We start from the raw sequence: 16,281 nt of genomic DNA, 5'->3' as shown, positions 1-16,281 counted from the left end.
GAAAACCTTCGGTAGATAAGGATTCTTCTCATCATCAAAAGCAATGCGTAACACCCATTTCTCGATCCTTTCGATGTCAGGCCTGATCTGCAATGTGGTTTAGACCAGATCTTACATCAAACTGTGAAGGGACCGTCCGACGAAACCTGTAGTGAGAGAAGAATACCGTCCGACGAAACCGTAGAGAGAGAAGAGGACCGTCTGACAAACCCAAGAACAAATCCCCAATTCGCTGATTTGTATCTGAGAACAAAGAGAAGAAAGATAAAAACGAGATTAGAGACAAAAAAAATTGATGATTTACGATGAAAAAAATAAGGATTCTCCGCTTACCCTAAATTGACATTGAAAGGGTTGAAGGCTTGAAGGTACACGGCGGAGAAGAAGAGAAGTGAAAAAATATTAGGGTAAACAAGTTTTTAATCTTTTTGTGGTTTTTTTTTCTTTTTTTAATTAAAACTTAAATCAATTACAAATTAATTTAAATTTTAATTAAAGTTAATTTGGTTAATTATAAGGGTATAATGGTATTAAAGAGAATATAAATCTTATTTACCTAAATAATCCTCTACAAGTCTTATTGGGACAAATCTAAGATGAAAGTGTCTCATTTTTATAATTTTTTCATAAAACTACTTCGACCACAAGCCCAAATGTGGCCCAAAACACTAAAACCCATCTTTTTCACCGAGACGCCACTCACTCCACGCGTCAAGCATTAAAGTGGACGGTACACATGTTGAAATCCTCACCTACGAGGCAACACGTGTCACATGGCCGCCTCCCGAAGACTTAACTGGCGTTTCACCGGACCTCTGCCGGAAACCGTCTCCCAATCTCCACCATCGAGCATACCAGGAAGAGACACCACTACCCCTCCTCTTTTCATCTTCATCCATCGTCCACCTCGTGGACCATCAATCGGCCGACGCCGGACACAACCCAAAGAAAGAAACATAGCCGCCATCAACACCAAAAACGATGCTACGCGGAGTCAGAAGCCGACTGTTCACCTTCAATCGAAACAGGTGCAATATCGGAGTCAAAAACCGATCAACCACCTAGCGTTGGTGAGTCGCCGAAATACGTAGTTTCACCGAGAGATCCTGGTTGAGATACATCTCATCGCCAAAAAGAAAAAGAGACAGAGAGGCGACAAAGGAACAGATCCAACAAACACAAATCCCGACCGACGACGTGTCTTTGAGAGCCCACCGTCTCCGGTCGAAAAACGGAGATCGGAAAACTAGCCGCCTTTAGAGAGAGGATAGAGCTTTTTCTCTCTTGTCTCTCCGTATTGATAAGCTGGCATCTCCTAGTTGCCAAACCATATCCTTAAATTCAATAAGATAAAAAATAAGACTGTGCTTGATAATATATTCTTTTAATAGAAATTGTTAAAGTTAATATATATTTTTTTTTTTTGCAACTGATTTTGAGTTAATATATTTCTAAAGTAGAAAAACAGAAACTGTGGAAGAGAGCGCAGGAATTTTTGTTTTTAAATGAAGAAGCAGAGTGTTTCAAAAAATAAAAAAATAAAGAAGCAGACATTTTACTAGATATCACACCTTGGAGTTAATCTTTATCGTAAAAAAATAAGATAAGTTTCAAGCTGTGCATATTGTTTAGTGTTAACTCAGTGAAGATGAAAAGCTAATATATATTGTGAATGCGTAAAAACGATTTAATGAATGATATCATACAATTGATCTTATAATACGTTGCCACATATATATGCTCATTGATTTGTTAGTTCAACTTTGATTGGTGCATGCTTGTTTTATACGATGATTATACACAATTTTTTTTGGTGACAGTATTTCATTTTTAGCAAAAAAAGACATTATTGACGGGATGAGTCAGCTCTATTGGTTAGAGCCTTGGGGGCCAATTGTCATGCTTTCGGGTTCGACGCCAGCCGGAGGCGAACTGCTCATCCCTGTCACTAAAATGGGTACTGGGCTTTCGGGCTCAGGGAAAAACCTCCCGGGTGAAGCTGGCCCGCTGCCTGACCGGGCCCAGGGAATGACCCGCGAAGCGGGGAACCCTGAAAAAAAAAAAAAAAAAGACATTATTTCATAAAATAGCAATAAATATAGCTATAGTTTTTTTTTGGACAAAAGGGCTTATAAATATAGCTATAGTTCAACGCTACAATTGATAAGGTTACGATTTATGTATATATACGCAAAATCTATATTCTTCAAGATTTTACTAGTGACTAGTGAGTCTCATGTCCGTTCCAAGTTGACGATAGAGACATGATATAATATCACAAACCCTAATCCAATGCCATATCAGAGAAATCTAGTTAATCTACAGAAATGTTTATACAAACATTTCGATTTTTAATATGTTGTGTGATGAATGTGATGATGCAAACATCTTTTTTTTTTTTTAAATATGTCGTGTGATGAATCATCCTTTGGAAAATATCCATGGGAGGAGATGGGAAAAGCCAAATATATTAAGGGATATATATCCAAAATATATAGAGCTTTAAACATTGATGCTGATTCGGTGATTCCCATAATAACCAAATATAAACACGAAGATTATTGAGTTTGGTCTGAAACCCTGAATCTGATCAGGCAAGCAAGACAAAGAGTAATGGTAGTCCAAGAAAGCGACCACCTAGATCTCCCACTTGAATCCTCTCCTTGTCTAGCTCTGAAATCTTGAACCATCCCTTTTCTGCTAGGATTTTTGGTCTGAGATATTCATTTTGGTTCTTGTTGCATACCTCTACTATAGCTAGTACGAGTTTGTCATAAACTGTTTGATTGGTGATTAAGTAACAAATTTGTATGTTTTTAATCAGAAAAAAAAAACAAATTACTAAGTGTGAAATGTGTCAAAACCACAGCTATCTTAGTGCAGTGACCACTGAGTTTTAGAAGTTCAAGAAAAACAACTTTTCAAAATGTCCATGTACCAGTCGCGAAATAATTACATAAAAATTTAAAAATATTTCATATAAGAAGATATGATAATATCTCTTTTTGGGAAGTCGCCTATGGCAAGCCACGAAATCTAGAAGTTAAATAGAGAAAAACGTACCTAGGATTAGGTACCACATGAAAAGAATGCCATAAAAGGCTTTGGTGTTGAATGAGAGTAGACACAAAACATAAGGATTAGGAGTCATAAGAAGTCAGAAGGATTCTTGGGTTACTTTGATCTAGGAACGTGTTAGGCTAGTGTCTCTGTCTGGAGTGTGACATGTTAGTCAATTCAGAAAAGAGCTAATAAGATATTTTATCTATGTAAAGATAAAATTTCGTTATTATCATACTGTAATACTTTGTGAAATAAAAAAAGTATTGTACTTATATATTTTACTCTCTGTATTTTACTTCTTGCACTTTCAAGCTATATCTCACTTCTTCGGACTTTCGTAACTGGTACATATCTCTCTTCTTCGGACTTTCGTAACTGGTAACGACGTGTCCTGTGTATTGGCTGTTAGCCAAGATTGGAATGCTAACACGCGTCGAAAAGGCAAGTCTTTGAAACGCAACGTTTTGGGTCTGGTTCTAATTCCTTTTCTTTTCTTTGGGGTCAAATGTCTGGTTCAAATTCCATTACATGGATTTCTAAAACAGTAGTATCGATGTATAAAATCATGGCAAAAACGAGGATCGATTTCTATAAACACCGTTTTTATAAGAAGAAAAATATAATAGTTCTTTCTTTTATAGAACTTTAGTTATATAATTATTACAAGAGATGAATTAAATAATTGGATCTCCGTTATTTTGTTCACCATCCTTATCGATGATAAATTTATCAAAATATTTAGATTATAGTATAATAATCACATACACACATAAACTACGATATAGGTATATTTTAAGCCCCGTAGTTAGCGTTGGTAACTCTGCAATCACGGCGAATCTCTCCAGCTTTACCAGTCAAAACATTGATGGACCCCATCCTCGACATTGCCAAAGCAAAAGACTTTCTAAAATCTTCGAAACTTGCATCAAACTCTTGCGTGATCTCCATCGAGTCACCGTTGTAGATCAACTGTTGGTCCACGCCCAAGACAGCGTTGTGAGACAAGACACGAGAATAGTAGGAGTTGCTGAATCTGTTGCTCGATCCTGAGTCTGGGTTTAGGTAAACGAGTGGGTCGGTTTGGCCCTTTTTTGTTCTTGGAGGACAACGGGTTCGGAGTTCTGACACCAATGTTGTGTTCATGGTCGGGTCTGGTTTTCCTGTGTTCTTGAAGTTGTATAGCCTGTTCACTATGTGGCTGCAATGTGTCTTCCCCATCGAGTGTGCTCCTGTTAAGAGTATAAATAACACGATAAGAAGTTGTTCATTCACCCAAGAGAATCTAAAGAGATTGATCCACGTTCTTATAATGTGAAACCTAGTAACTTTATGTATACGAGCATCGATTTTTCACATAGAATCTTTAACCACATATATTAATATTATAATAAAAATTAATTCAAGAAACTTATGCGAAAAATAAATATTTCACTTGAAAAAAATTCACATAGGTTTTTCAAGATTTTGAGAGATCCTTCCATTACAATATTAATGTGGTGAAAAACGTTTTCTGATAGACTCCTAAATGATGGTCTAAGTGTTGTAATCCGTAAACTCTATAGTAGTTAGACATGTTTATAGAATTGAAGAATATTTACCAAACATAAACAAACCCTGTATATTTTAAAATTTAAATAACTATTCGTGTATATTCTTTTACATTTGTATTGTTTCAGTCGCGGTTTTAGGTGTGTTAGTTTTACATGTGAATAAAGTTCAGATATGGTTACCTAGAAGAGTAGTCATGTCCAAAACGTCAAGACCTTTGGACTTGAAATATGCCAATGACTCCTCCACTGAGATTGACGGTGACGGTAGATCTACGGCGTCTGCATTTAACACCCCACCGTCCCTTCTTCCTGTAAGCACAGGATAAGACGGTGCTCCAGCCTAATCAATCAGTACATCCAATCCAACAAAACAACACCTATCAGTAAAAATTCATGACAAATCCACAATAATCGATTGATAATAAGTAACAACTACATTTATATATGTACCATGTGAACAGCATCTCTAGTGGCAAGGTTGAGTATATCAGCGCAAGAAACTACACCAGGACAGCGTGTTTCAAGAACCTTTTTTATCTTATCGATTATCACAAAACCTCCAAGTCCTCGATTCTGTGGAGCCGTCCTCTCTGAGTTTGGCCCTTGTAAAAGAACAGAAGCATCGCATCCCTACATACAACAACACCATAGGTTATAAAATGAAAGTTATGTTAATGAAGTTTATTGAAATAACGAAACGACCACGTTTTTACTTACATTAACCATACAATCGGAATAAAGGAGACGAAGTAGCTTGGGAGCAATGCTACTGTCATTCCTGTAAAAATTTTCAACTTGGTGTCTAATATAAGTTTCTGCATCATCACAAGTGTTAGTAACTTTGTAATAATGCCAAACCAGCTTCACCGGTGGGTTCAATCCAGTTGCAGCCTCTACTGTCGCCGTTCCGGCTAAGCTTATGACTACGAAGGCCAATAGTGGGAAAAATAGTACAAACTGCCTCATTTTAAATTTATAAAAATGAAAAATAATCTTCCACCACAAAAACCCTTGTTTTCTCGATTAAGACTAGATTCTTGTTATGTGTACAACAGAAATAGTTGGATAGAGGAAAAATAAATGTAATGAATTGATATGGAAAGTAGTTGATGAAGATGGATATATATAAGGTTCGACTAGGGCGGCACATCCACGTGGTCAACCGGATGTATCGTTATATACACATATTATTACGTTCTGACTTTGATCGTTTTGGTGTATATTGGAAGGGAGCGTGTGTAGGACAAACGTGGATTCACATGAAACGATGTTCTTTCACGTTCGATACTATGATTAGTCTTTGTTCCTTCGGCTAGTAAGTAAATGCTTGTATTGTAGATTATGTAAGGTTGCTTCGTGATTGGTCGACAAAAAATGTTGAGTTCACACCTAAAAAATGTAATGAAATACCTCTTACCATTTAATGAAAAATACTACAAATAAGCATTTTATCACTGATTAGATCACATAACCACTGAATTATGTCTATATATCACTAATCAGATCCTATAACCACTGAATTATGTCTATTTATCACTAATTAGATCCTATAGCAACTGAATTATGTATATTTATCACTGTATGTTTTGAAAATTGTAATCAGCGTCTTGTGAGAGACAAACTTGCCGGCGAAGAATAATTCATAATGAAACATTTGGCTTGCTTTTGTTGTGTATTTACAAATAAGCTTCCGTATAGGTATTATACGAAAACACTGCTGATACCAAAATCCAGCTGTACAGACCGATCAGCGTCGGCAGCCAGCGCATTGCTGAAAACTTGTCCTTTCTTAAGCGTCAACTAAGCCAAAAATTTAATTTTTCATTTTTCATGAATGTGTGTAAATGGTTACTTTATAATCCAAAACGATTTTTATCTTTTTGTATTTACCATATCAACGTGGTTTAAGATCCTAAAACCTCAATTACTAACTTAGATTTTGCTCCAAACTTTGCTTTAAAATTTAAACGTTGTTTTCTACTCCAACAATTATGTTGTAGTTGGATGTCTTTTTATTTCGCATGCCGTACTAGTTACTTAATCACACTAATAATCGCTTTTATACTTTATTTTGTTGTTTTAATATTGTATACAATACATAATAGAATTAAATTTATCATGTCTAGGCGTATTCTCTAATCGAAATCAGTATAAAAATGGAACAGGATTTGACCGTTTCAAGCCTACTTCGACCGTGGTATATACTACTAGAGAAAGTTTCGATGGTTTTTATAAGAAGCTAGAGTATCTTTTGCCTTCGTTAAGCATGGGACTTCTATTTATTTAACCACTTAAAATTCACAAAGTACCATTTCCTCTCATTTATTAGAAAGTCAATGTAAGAATGGTCTAAGCCGTGATTTGCGTCAGGTGCTAATCTGAGATGTAGGAAAGGGTTTTACACAGTATTTGAATACAATACATTTGACCTTTAATACATATATGTAATATGAATAAATATTATATGCTGATGTAAACGATGATTTAACCAATATTAAAAAAAAATTCTAATTTTTAACTGAACAAGATTTTTATAAGAATGTTAATATCATTTCAAAAAAAAATGAAAACTGAAGTTTTTCAAAATGTGACTAACAAAATATAAGACTTTTAAACTTGATTCCACAAGAAAAAAGGTAAAAACGTAAAACAAAAAAAACAATGAGTACTATTTTTTTAAGAGAAATTAGGTTTCATATACAAAAAAAACCATATTTAAATAAATATCCTAAACACTATTGACATTTCTAAACCCCATACTGCTTCTGCCCCTACCCAAACTTCTTCATTCTTCTTCCTTCTCCTTCTCAAATTTCCCTTAAATCTCTCCCCAAACTTATTCATTTTCTCTTTCATCTTTCCTGGTTCTTTACTCTTCTCTAAAACTATTTCAGTATTTCTTACAAATGGATTCTTTTTTTTTTTTTCTATTTTCACCATTGTGGATCCAATAAATAGTTTTTTCATCGATGAGTTCTTCTATAATAGCTTTTTTGTCAGTTTCTTCTATGTTTACCACAATTTTGAAGGTTCCAAGTGAGTCAGCGCATACCTGAAAGATCTCTTTGGTTCATGTGTTGGTAGAATCACATGGTACGACCTGAAATTCTCATTTAAATTGTGAATACTTTAATCGATATATAACATATTTGGTTAATTTTTTGGTTAAGCCTTGTGAGCAGATACATGTTTGGATAATTGTTACCAACCAGTGGTGTCGTATAATTTAAATTGTTTGGTAGATGTTACAAAATATGTGTGGTTTGATATATGATATATAAATTTGTACATAATATATTTTCATTAGCTGATATATGTTTCTTTAACGGTTACAAACATGTTAACACTTTTTAAAATTAAGGGTAAGATATTTATAAATAGCTTGAATTAGCTGATAAATATTTTGTTAAATGTTACAAAATTGATTATCAGATTAATTTATGTTTTACATAGTAAATAACATACGACATTGAAGTTATTGGTTTCGCTACATGATAAGTATTTTTCTAATAAACAAGTTATCCACTAACAATTTATATTACATTTTACTTTAAAACTTAGCATTAAATTTCTGTTGCTACAAAATAGTTTTGTTCATACAATACGTAGTTGTTAGATGTTACATACTAGGTTACTGTGATAATTTAATCATTAGCTTGTACATGCTTGGTTAGCTGTTATCTAACTTGTTAGACGATTTTTATAATGGTGGTGAGATCTCAAAAAAAGATGACGTTAGATGATACATGAATTATTATATGTTACTAAATAGGTATTGTTCTAAGTTAATCGTTATATTTGTAACTTTTTTGCAATCTCTAATTTAACCATTGATTTTTAATTTCAAAAGCTCAACTAAGAGACCTCCTTGTATGATTTGCATCCATGGCGTTTCAAATATCAACATTATTAATGTAATGGTGAGAAGATGAATTGAGGAAAGAGGAGATTATCGTATGATTGGTGTCGGAACATAGTAAGTGATGATTTGGAAATTTAAAAAGAAGATTGATTGATCTGAAAATAAGCTTTAATATTAATAAAGGGTGAGAAAATTGGGAGAGAAAGAGAAATGAGAGAGAATTGAGTTCGGGAAAGAAAGAGAGACAAGAAGAAATTTTAGGGCAGAGGTAAAATGGGAAAGGGAGACACAAATGTCTACAGTAGCAAGGGGCTTTTCATGGTTTTGGGTAGTTTCTTAATTTCTGGTAGATTTGAGTATATTAAGCCAATTGTCTCTTTTCTTAATTAATGACACACTATGTAACATGACAATTTATTTTACTTTTTGTAATATCTATTTTCACCTTATCTGAATATTTTATGTGAAAAAAAAATTTATGAACATATTTTTTTTTGACTAAAGGCAAATTTATGAACATATTAAACGAGTGTTTAAGTCGATTAATGGACTACTGCTTGATTTTATACTATCTATTAAATGTTTATTTTATAATGTGAAAATGTTTTACAGAAGGGAAGATTAATGTTGGAAACAGATTAAACAAACTAGTGCACTGCAGATTAAACTGTTCAATTTTTAAACTAGCAAAACAAAGGAGACTAGTATTTTTCTTTATCCAATATTCACATCTATCAATACTATTAAATTAGGAACATAACCTATTGATATACGTTTAGTCCAACAAATATAAACCAAATTAAACAAACTGTACAACTATAATTATCTTTTATTAATCGATGCCTATTTTATAAACTCCACTCCAATATTTTAGGCACCACTTCCGACAGTTATATATATAATAACAATTATTTCTTCCTTTTGGGTTTATACCAATTTGTGATTGGTAATCTATGTTACTTTATTATATTAAAATTATAATTAAAATCTATTACACTATATACACGAATATCACTGTGATATTAGCATGTATTCGGTTACATTGGCTTTTTGTAAGTATTTCACCCAAATTAATTTGTTTATGGTATTCAGTAATCTCAGCCATGTTTTGAGAGAATTTCAACTTTTTATTTGATTAATATAACACGTTACTTTATAAAATAGATTATGTATACAGTTACATTATTGACATATCTTCTAAAAAGATATGTTAATTAATTACACCTAATAGTATTGGCAAAGAAGTATAAAATGTGATTATTATTGTAGTTACTTAATATTTGTTAAGAAGTACAAAATAAAATACTTATAGTAGTTTCAGTTTTTATTATCAACCCAAATCAATACTATTAAAACATGAACATGACCTATTGATATAGGTGTGGTCCAACTATTTTAATACAATTATTAGAATTTCTTATTAATCATTTAAGATAAATATTATACAAAAAAAAACATATATATATGACTAAAAATACAAATATAAAAATTAAATTTCAACAAAAAAGTAAAACAAAAAATATACCCGTCCTTTAAGGGCGGGTCAAAATCTAGTATACAATTAAAATAGAAGTCATGACTTCTTTTATGTGTGATATTTTAAGTGGACCGTCCCCTAGAAAGTTGCTTACATTATTCTTTTTGTCTTTTCATAATAAAATTCTAACATATTTAATTCTCTTTTCATTCCATCAAAATATTATTAGATATGCATAATTTCAAAAAAATATTATTCCATCAATATATAATTATATTTGCATATAACCATTCATAATCTACTTAATAATAATAATAACATTTAATTATTCTAGAGTTAATACCATTTTATGATATAATTAATAATAATAATAGCATTTATCATGCAAATATAATAGTGTTATAATTTTACCATGCAAATAATAACAACGAATCAAATATTAAAAATCCTAACACTATTGTATTTTCATAATAAATGTTATTAATATAAATTATATTATACATGTATCAATATTTATACAGATATTGTGTTAACAAACACATATTGATAAATATATAATATTTTAAAATAAGATACTATAGATTTAACCATATACTGGTTTTATAATAAATTGCTTTTAATATAAAAATATATATATATATATCTATGCCGTAGTGATGATTTTTTATGCGTGATTTTTAATTTAGACAGTTCCTTAAAATTTTATCAAATTTTACATGAATACATTATTATATTTATAATGTTTTCTCTTTTTATTTGAAGAAAAATAAATATTTTTAAGAAAGTTCTAACAAAATCTTTTAAAAATATTTTCAGAATCAATTTAAATTTTATTTCCAAAGTGTACTTAATTTTAATTTTAGTTATCATAAAATATAATTAGAAGTTAAATTTTATTTTATTTTTTATTTATATACGAAAATTTAAAATTATATAAATTATTTTAATTATATATTTAATGATAATAACAATTTAAACTGATTAGTTTTCAAAATACATGTTCAAAAGATTTTGTTAGAAAGATTCATTTTTTTCGTCAACATACAGACTCAAACTGACTCTGTAAATCATGAGGGTAGCTCTGCATCTATGTGAACGATGAACGACGGTAGAAAGATTCATTTCTATTCAAATTAAAAGAATATATTTTATCCAACTTAGTGTATTTGTTTTTGTCAGAAACTTAGTGTATTTGTTAATTATGATATTTACTACAAAATTATTTTGAAGTAATAATGTATGATAGCTTCTCTTTAAAAACAATTATGTTTTTAAAAGTAACTCAAAACATTTCTTCTCTACTATATATAGGTCCAATTTAATTTGCTTCCATATAAATATAAAATTTAAAATAAAATATGTAAAGTAGTATTGTTACATAATAATGTTTTCAAAATAATGCTTTTTACAAAGATACACAATTTATAGTAATCATATATGAGCCACGTAAACATAGCTATTATAGAATTATATAATATATATAACTAAATTACATTAAGTTATTCGTAAATTTTGTTATATAAACTAAAATATTTTAGTGTAGAAATAAATAAAAAATGCACGGTTGTGCGGATCAAGATCTAGTTAATATGTAAAGCTGGACATTTTATCCGTTAAACTTGATTCGATTAGTTATTCGTTTCGATTCAAAAATTTGGATATCCGTAAGTCTTCGTAGAAAATCAAATATTAAAAATCAGTATCCATTAAAAACGAAGCAAATCACAAGTACTAAAAATTTCAGGGCCGGATATCCGCTCTACTCAAACAAATAGAAGTATATTTACAATTGAATAGAAAGTGTATAATTTTATATAATAATTATTTTAACATATAATTTTAATACTTTCATTTATAAAATATAAAACCTTTATAAACAACTACAATTTTCAAAAATATTTTATGCTTTACAAAAAAAATTAATTAATTTTTAAATTTATGGAACATATAATTGGACTAATTTTTACTTTTTGTTTTAAATTATGTATAATATATTTTTGGAAAACAGACTTGTATAGTAGTTTTTCTAGATTTGCTTGTATTGAATAAAGTGGACTAGGTATTAGTTAATATATGTAAATATTCACAAATATCTGTTAATTTTTTGAATATCTGAAAAATCGGATATCCGTATTTTGCATTTTTGCCGAAATAAAGTAAATCAGAAAATAAGATATTCATAAACTACAAAGCAAATCAGAAAAACTAAAATTTATGGTACTATACGCTTTGTGCCACCCCTATTAATACGTAGTACCAGATGAGCAGAATGTATGCAGTGGATAATGGATATACGTGCCAACTCTTGTTACCTAGATTGCCTAGAATTAGAACAGGGCAAAGTGGAGCCGAAACATTTAATAGCGTGGAAACCGTTTCTTCTAAAAAAAAATACTTACTCTTCTGTTTTTAAAAGATGCATATTCTAAACTTTTCACATATATTAAGAAAACTTATTAAATATGCATTATTTTTTGTGAATAACAATTTTTCATAACTTTTAACCAATAGAAATTTAATAAATACCATTAATTTTTTTGAAACTTACAATTTTTCATAAAATCATACATTGAAAAGATAAAAAAGGTATCTTTTTGAAACAATTTTTTTTTCCAGAACATACATAGGAACGGAGTGAGTAGTAAATATTCGTGCATACTAAAATACATGCAGTCCTTACTTTCATGAGCTAGAGCTTGATGAGTTAATAGTTATGTAATTAATGTTGATACAAAATACCGCAAATCAGTATACCAACATGCACCACACACACACACAACAATTCTTCATAAACCAAACACTAGGAACTGAAACATGCAGAAATACAAAGGCCATTTAGATTCATTTCACACACTAGCCAATATGGATGAACTATATCCATTTTGATCATCCCAAAATTTAGACCAAAGCATTATACCTCCATACTTCTTAGACTCCTTTAGTGTTGGAAGAATCTGAGAAATTAATATATCCGGTGGAATATACCCACTTCCGGCCGCTTGAGGAGCCGCCGGGAGACCTAGAAATATTTTTTGAGCAGTGACCGAAGTGGTCCACGTGTTCCACGAATCGAATAGGCTTTTGGTGTTACCAGAAGTGTATTGACACGGTGCATTGTTGTAGAATTGGACCCAAACGTAGTCGAAAAGTTCGGTATCAAGTGCACTTCCCATTAATCTGTCTGGAAATGGGCACTGAGGAGCACCTGTTAGATACACTTTTCTTCCTCTGACGCCATATTTAGAGAGAAACCTGTCCAATATAAAAATAATAAGTTAAAATTTATACTTCAAACTAAAATAATCAACAAATATGCAAGAAAACGTTTTTCTCGGAGAAAGTGAAAATATGAAAAACTTAATTAATCATCCTTTCAGTATAATCTCCGTCATAAGCATCTAATTTTTCAATTTATTATGAAACATGGTTTAGAAACGTTTCCTATTATTACCGAGCGAGATCATCATAGTACTGAGGGGACCCAAGCTCGATATTGAAATCGATACCATCAAGAACAGCATCACCCAAGGGACGTGACGAAGACTTTCCTCCCAAAAAGTTGTTCCACAGGTAATTTGCAACCACTTTCGCGTCCTCCCTCGACCCAATCGAATAGTTTCCGATTCCGCCACCGAGAGACAACATAACCTTATTTAATAAAAAATATGATTTCAACATTACTAAAAAAAAATTCTCAATTTTTTTTTTTAATCTAGGTGATTATAGTACTAACACAAACACTATAGACTACACATCTTTTTATTCTAAATCTTGGTCAGGTAACAAAAAATATATGATCAAAATTTGAGGTAAAACTTGGAGGAATCATTTATATTTCATAATGAAATTTATAAATTACTAAAACTATTAATCACACAATGAAAATTTTGTTATCAGTGATTGTACCCCGTATTAATCACATAATGAGGTAAAATTTATAAATTACTAAAACTATTAATCACACAATGAAAATTTTGTTATCAGTGATTTAAAGTATTTGTTATAAAAATATACAAATGATTAAAAAAATCATATGAGTAGAAAACATCATTTAATATATATCAATACTAAAAATACAAACTATATGTTAACGTCATTTAAATTTAATTATATACCATATAAAATATAAAAAAATGATTGTTTGGATTAATGAAATTTATTTGTGTGTTCACATCAATTTAATTATATATGTAATAGTTACTGGTTTTTTAATTATTCAATATATATTTATTATTTTATAAATATGTAAAGAAACATATAATACATAAAAATAGTATATACAATGTTCGTCCGGCGCAAGGCGCGTAACTTAACCTAGTTATAGTACTAACACAAACACTATAGACTACACATCTTTTTATTCTTCACTACAAACCTTGGTCAGGTAACAAAAAATATATGATCAAAATTTGAGGTAAAACTTGGAGGAATCATTTATATTTCATTTTCCATTTCAAGAAGTCGGATCTAGACCAAATCGATATATATATATATACCTAATCGATATATGTCATGGACCAATTACCTTGATGCCACGAGACTGACAATCTTTGACCTGAGAGCCAAAATGGGTGCAAGTGTTGGCAGCAGGGTTGCAGTGGCCGGCAAGGTTGAGCTCCGGCGTTTGGCCGTTTCCGAATTTCACAAGAAAGGCGACGTTGACGTAAGCATACCTGCCGGTGGCACATGTGGACGAGAGATTACCTTCGTTGCCGTTTTGGCCCCAGTAGATGGCTATGCCTCCGTATGCATCAGAGGATTTGCTAAGAAGGAAGATTAACAAGAAGACAAAGTATAAAACATGTTTGGGAAATTTTATGTTACTCATGGTCTTGTTTTTGATGTTTTGTCTTCTTCTTGGTTGTGTTGTTTGTTATTGGTTAACTTCTTTTATAAAAGACTCTAGTTTTCAAGAATATAAACTTTTGTATTTGTTTTTTCTTTCCTTTAATTTTCCTTTATTGTATTTTACAATGTCTCTCTTACACACTGGATGACTTTATTGGTTGTCTATTCTTTCGTCAAATTATATCGCTTTACGACTTAAACTAGATACATATATAACCCAAAACATTAAGAAGCCATCTAGAATCTCTGACCACTATATGTTATTTTATAAAGAAATAAAGAAATATGAAATTTATAAAACTCGGCTATCAAATCAACTATACAAATTTTGTAACTCATGTAATCGAAAAAGAAATGACTCAGAAGTTTGTCTTTTATTGGCACAAGAATTGGCCATAACACAATATTTCATTTACAAGTACTATTAGGAAAGAAAACTAAAATATAGTATTTCTAATGGAGGTTGAACAACAACAAAAAAAAAGGTATTTATAATGGAGAATAAATCGACAACACTATACCTCAGGCTCACGTTGTGCTCGTCATTATCTCTTGTGGAGTTGACTTTGTTCTCTAATTTTAAGTGACATGTGGCACCTTTCAATTTGTCCATAGAGTCAGACAATTTTGGCACTCAAACCATTAGAATTGAATTATAATTTTTTCTCCTGTATATCTCCTTAATTTTCTTCTTTAAGAAAAAAAAAAAATCTGATTTTTACTATAAAAGGACATTAGCCTTTATTTTTACCTATATATTACAAGCTTTGATTCTCATTCGAATCCACTAAAATCAGTAAACTTTTTTTTGGAACACACTAAAATCAGTAACTATTTCTTTACGTATCTACAGAGTCTAGAAGGAGAGATGACTAGATGAGAGTAGTAATAGCATGATTATTGAAAGATTATTAAGGTGAAGTTCTTAGCGGAATATAAGAACCCGTATCTTAACTTTTAATTAAAAAAGTTAAGAACCGGTTCTTAAATAAGAGTTTTAAGAGACGGTTCTTAGCTTTTTTAGTTAAAAGTTAAGAGACAAGTTCTTATATTCCGCTAAAAATCTCACCGTAAGAATCTTCCAATAATCATGTTGTAAGACTCTAAGACCGATAATTATCTACTAATTTAACTTTGAAAAGTCTGCTGTTCTCAGCTAGTGGACCAGACAAACGCATTTACTAATCTTTAGATTAAAATCCTTGTATACTTTCAAAAGTCTTCCCAACAACTATTTTGACCAAAAATATAATCATTGATTTGACTGATATGTTTCAAAGCCAATGATAAAGTATGCAGTTCATATTGGGGCCGTGACCGGGTAAAGTTCAGCCATTTAATATTTTCTCCCTTCGGCCTCTATAACAGAGCCCAACTACTGTCGCAAATACAAAAATACGAGGTACAATTAGACATGACTAAGAGCATTTTTATCCTGGTCTTAAGTCTTAAGGAGTCTCTTATCTTAATTTAAAAAAATA

General features: G+C 31.0%; 2 protein-coding genes across 2 annotated transcripts; both read right to left on the bottom strand.

Moving 5' to 3' along the window:
- Positions 1-3,855: 3,855 nt before the first annotated feature.
- Positions 3,856-5,658, bottom strand: LOC106317274 (probable peroxidase 61). The gene is made up of 4 exons (XM_013755117.1): positions 5,331-5,658; positions 5,064-5,243; positions 4,794-4,953; positions 3,856-4,292 (listed from the first exon to the last, which is right to left on the bottom strand). The coding sequence occupies exons 1-4, from the start codon at positions 5,577-5,579 to the stop codon at positions 3,856-3,858; spliced, it is 1,026 nt and encodes a 341-aa protein (XP_013610571.1). The 5' UTR covers positions 5,580-5,658.
- Positions 5,659-12,608: 6,950 nt separating this feature from the next.
- On the bottom strand, positions 12,609-14,924 carry LOC106316319 (acidic endochitinase). Its single transcript, XM_013754194.1, has 3 exons — positions 14,478-14,924; positions 13,404-13,600; positions 12,609-13,204 (listed from the first exon to the last, which is right to left on the bottom strand). The coding sequence occupies exons 1-3, from the start codon at positions 14,778-14,780 to the stop codon at positions 12,799-12,801; spliced, it is 906 nt and encodes a 301-aa protein (XP_013609648.1). The 5' UTR covers positions 14,781-14,924; the 3' UTR covers positions 12,609-12,798.
- Between the last annotated feature and the right edge of the window lie 1,357 nt (positions 14,925-16,281).

The sequence above is a fragment of the Brassica oleracea genome, chromosome C9 (genome assembly GCF_000695525.1).
Source record: "Brassica oleracea var. oleracea cultivar TO1000 chromosome C9, BOL, whole genome shotgun sequence".
NCBI classification, from domain to species: domain Eukaryota; kingdom Viridiplantae; phylum Streptophyta; class Magnoliopsida; order Brassicales; family Brassicaceae; genus Brassica; species Brassica oleracea.
Note: the sequence above shows the minus strand (reverse complement) of the source record. Positions and strands in the feature narration are given on the sequence as shown.

What these genes read in the sequence shown, in the direction of transcription:
- LOC106317274 (XM_013755117.1), bottom strand. Translation starts at nt 5,579, where the DNA reads ATGAGGCAGTTTGTACTATTTTTCCCACTATTGGCCTTCGTAGTCATA. An exon ending in ATTCCGATTGTATGGTTAAT is followed by an intron (nt 5,244 to 5,330) that starts GTAAGTAAAAAC and finishes TGTTGTATGTAG; the next exon opens with GGATGCGATGCTTCTGTTCT. An exon ending in CTAGAGATGCTGTTCACATG is followed by an intron (nt 4,954 to 5,063) that starts GTACATATATAA and finishes CTGATTGATTAG; the next exon opens with GCTGGAGCACCGTCTTATCC.
- LOC106316319 (XM_013754194.1), bottom strand. Translation starts at nt 14,780, where the DNA reads ATGAGTAACATAAAATTTCCCAAACATGTTTTATACTTTGTCTTCTTG. An exon ending in GTCAGTCTCGTGGCATCAAG is followed by an intron (nt 13,601 to 14,477) that starts GTAATTGGTCCA and finishes TTATTAAATAAG; the next exon opens with GTTATGTTGTCTCTCGGTGG. An exon ending in TACTATGATGATCTCGCTCG is followed by an intron (nt 13,205 to 13,403) that starts GTAATAATAGGA and finishes TATATTGGACAG; the next exon opens with GTTTCTCTCTAAATATGGCG.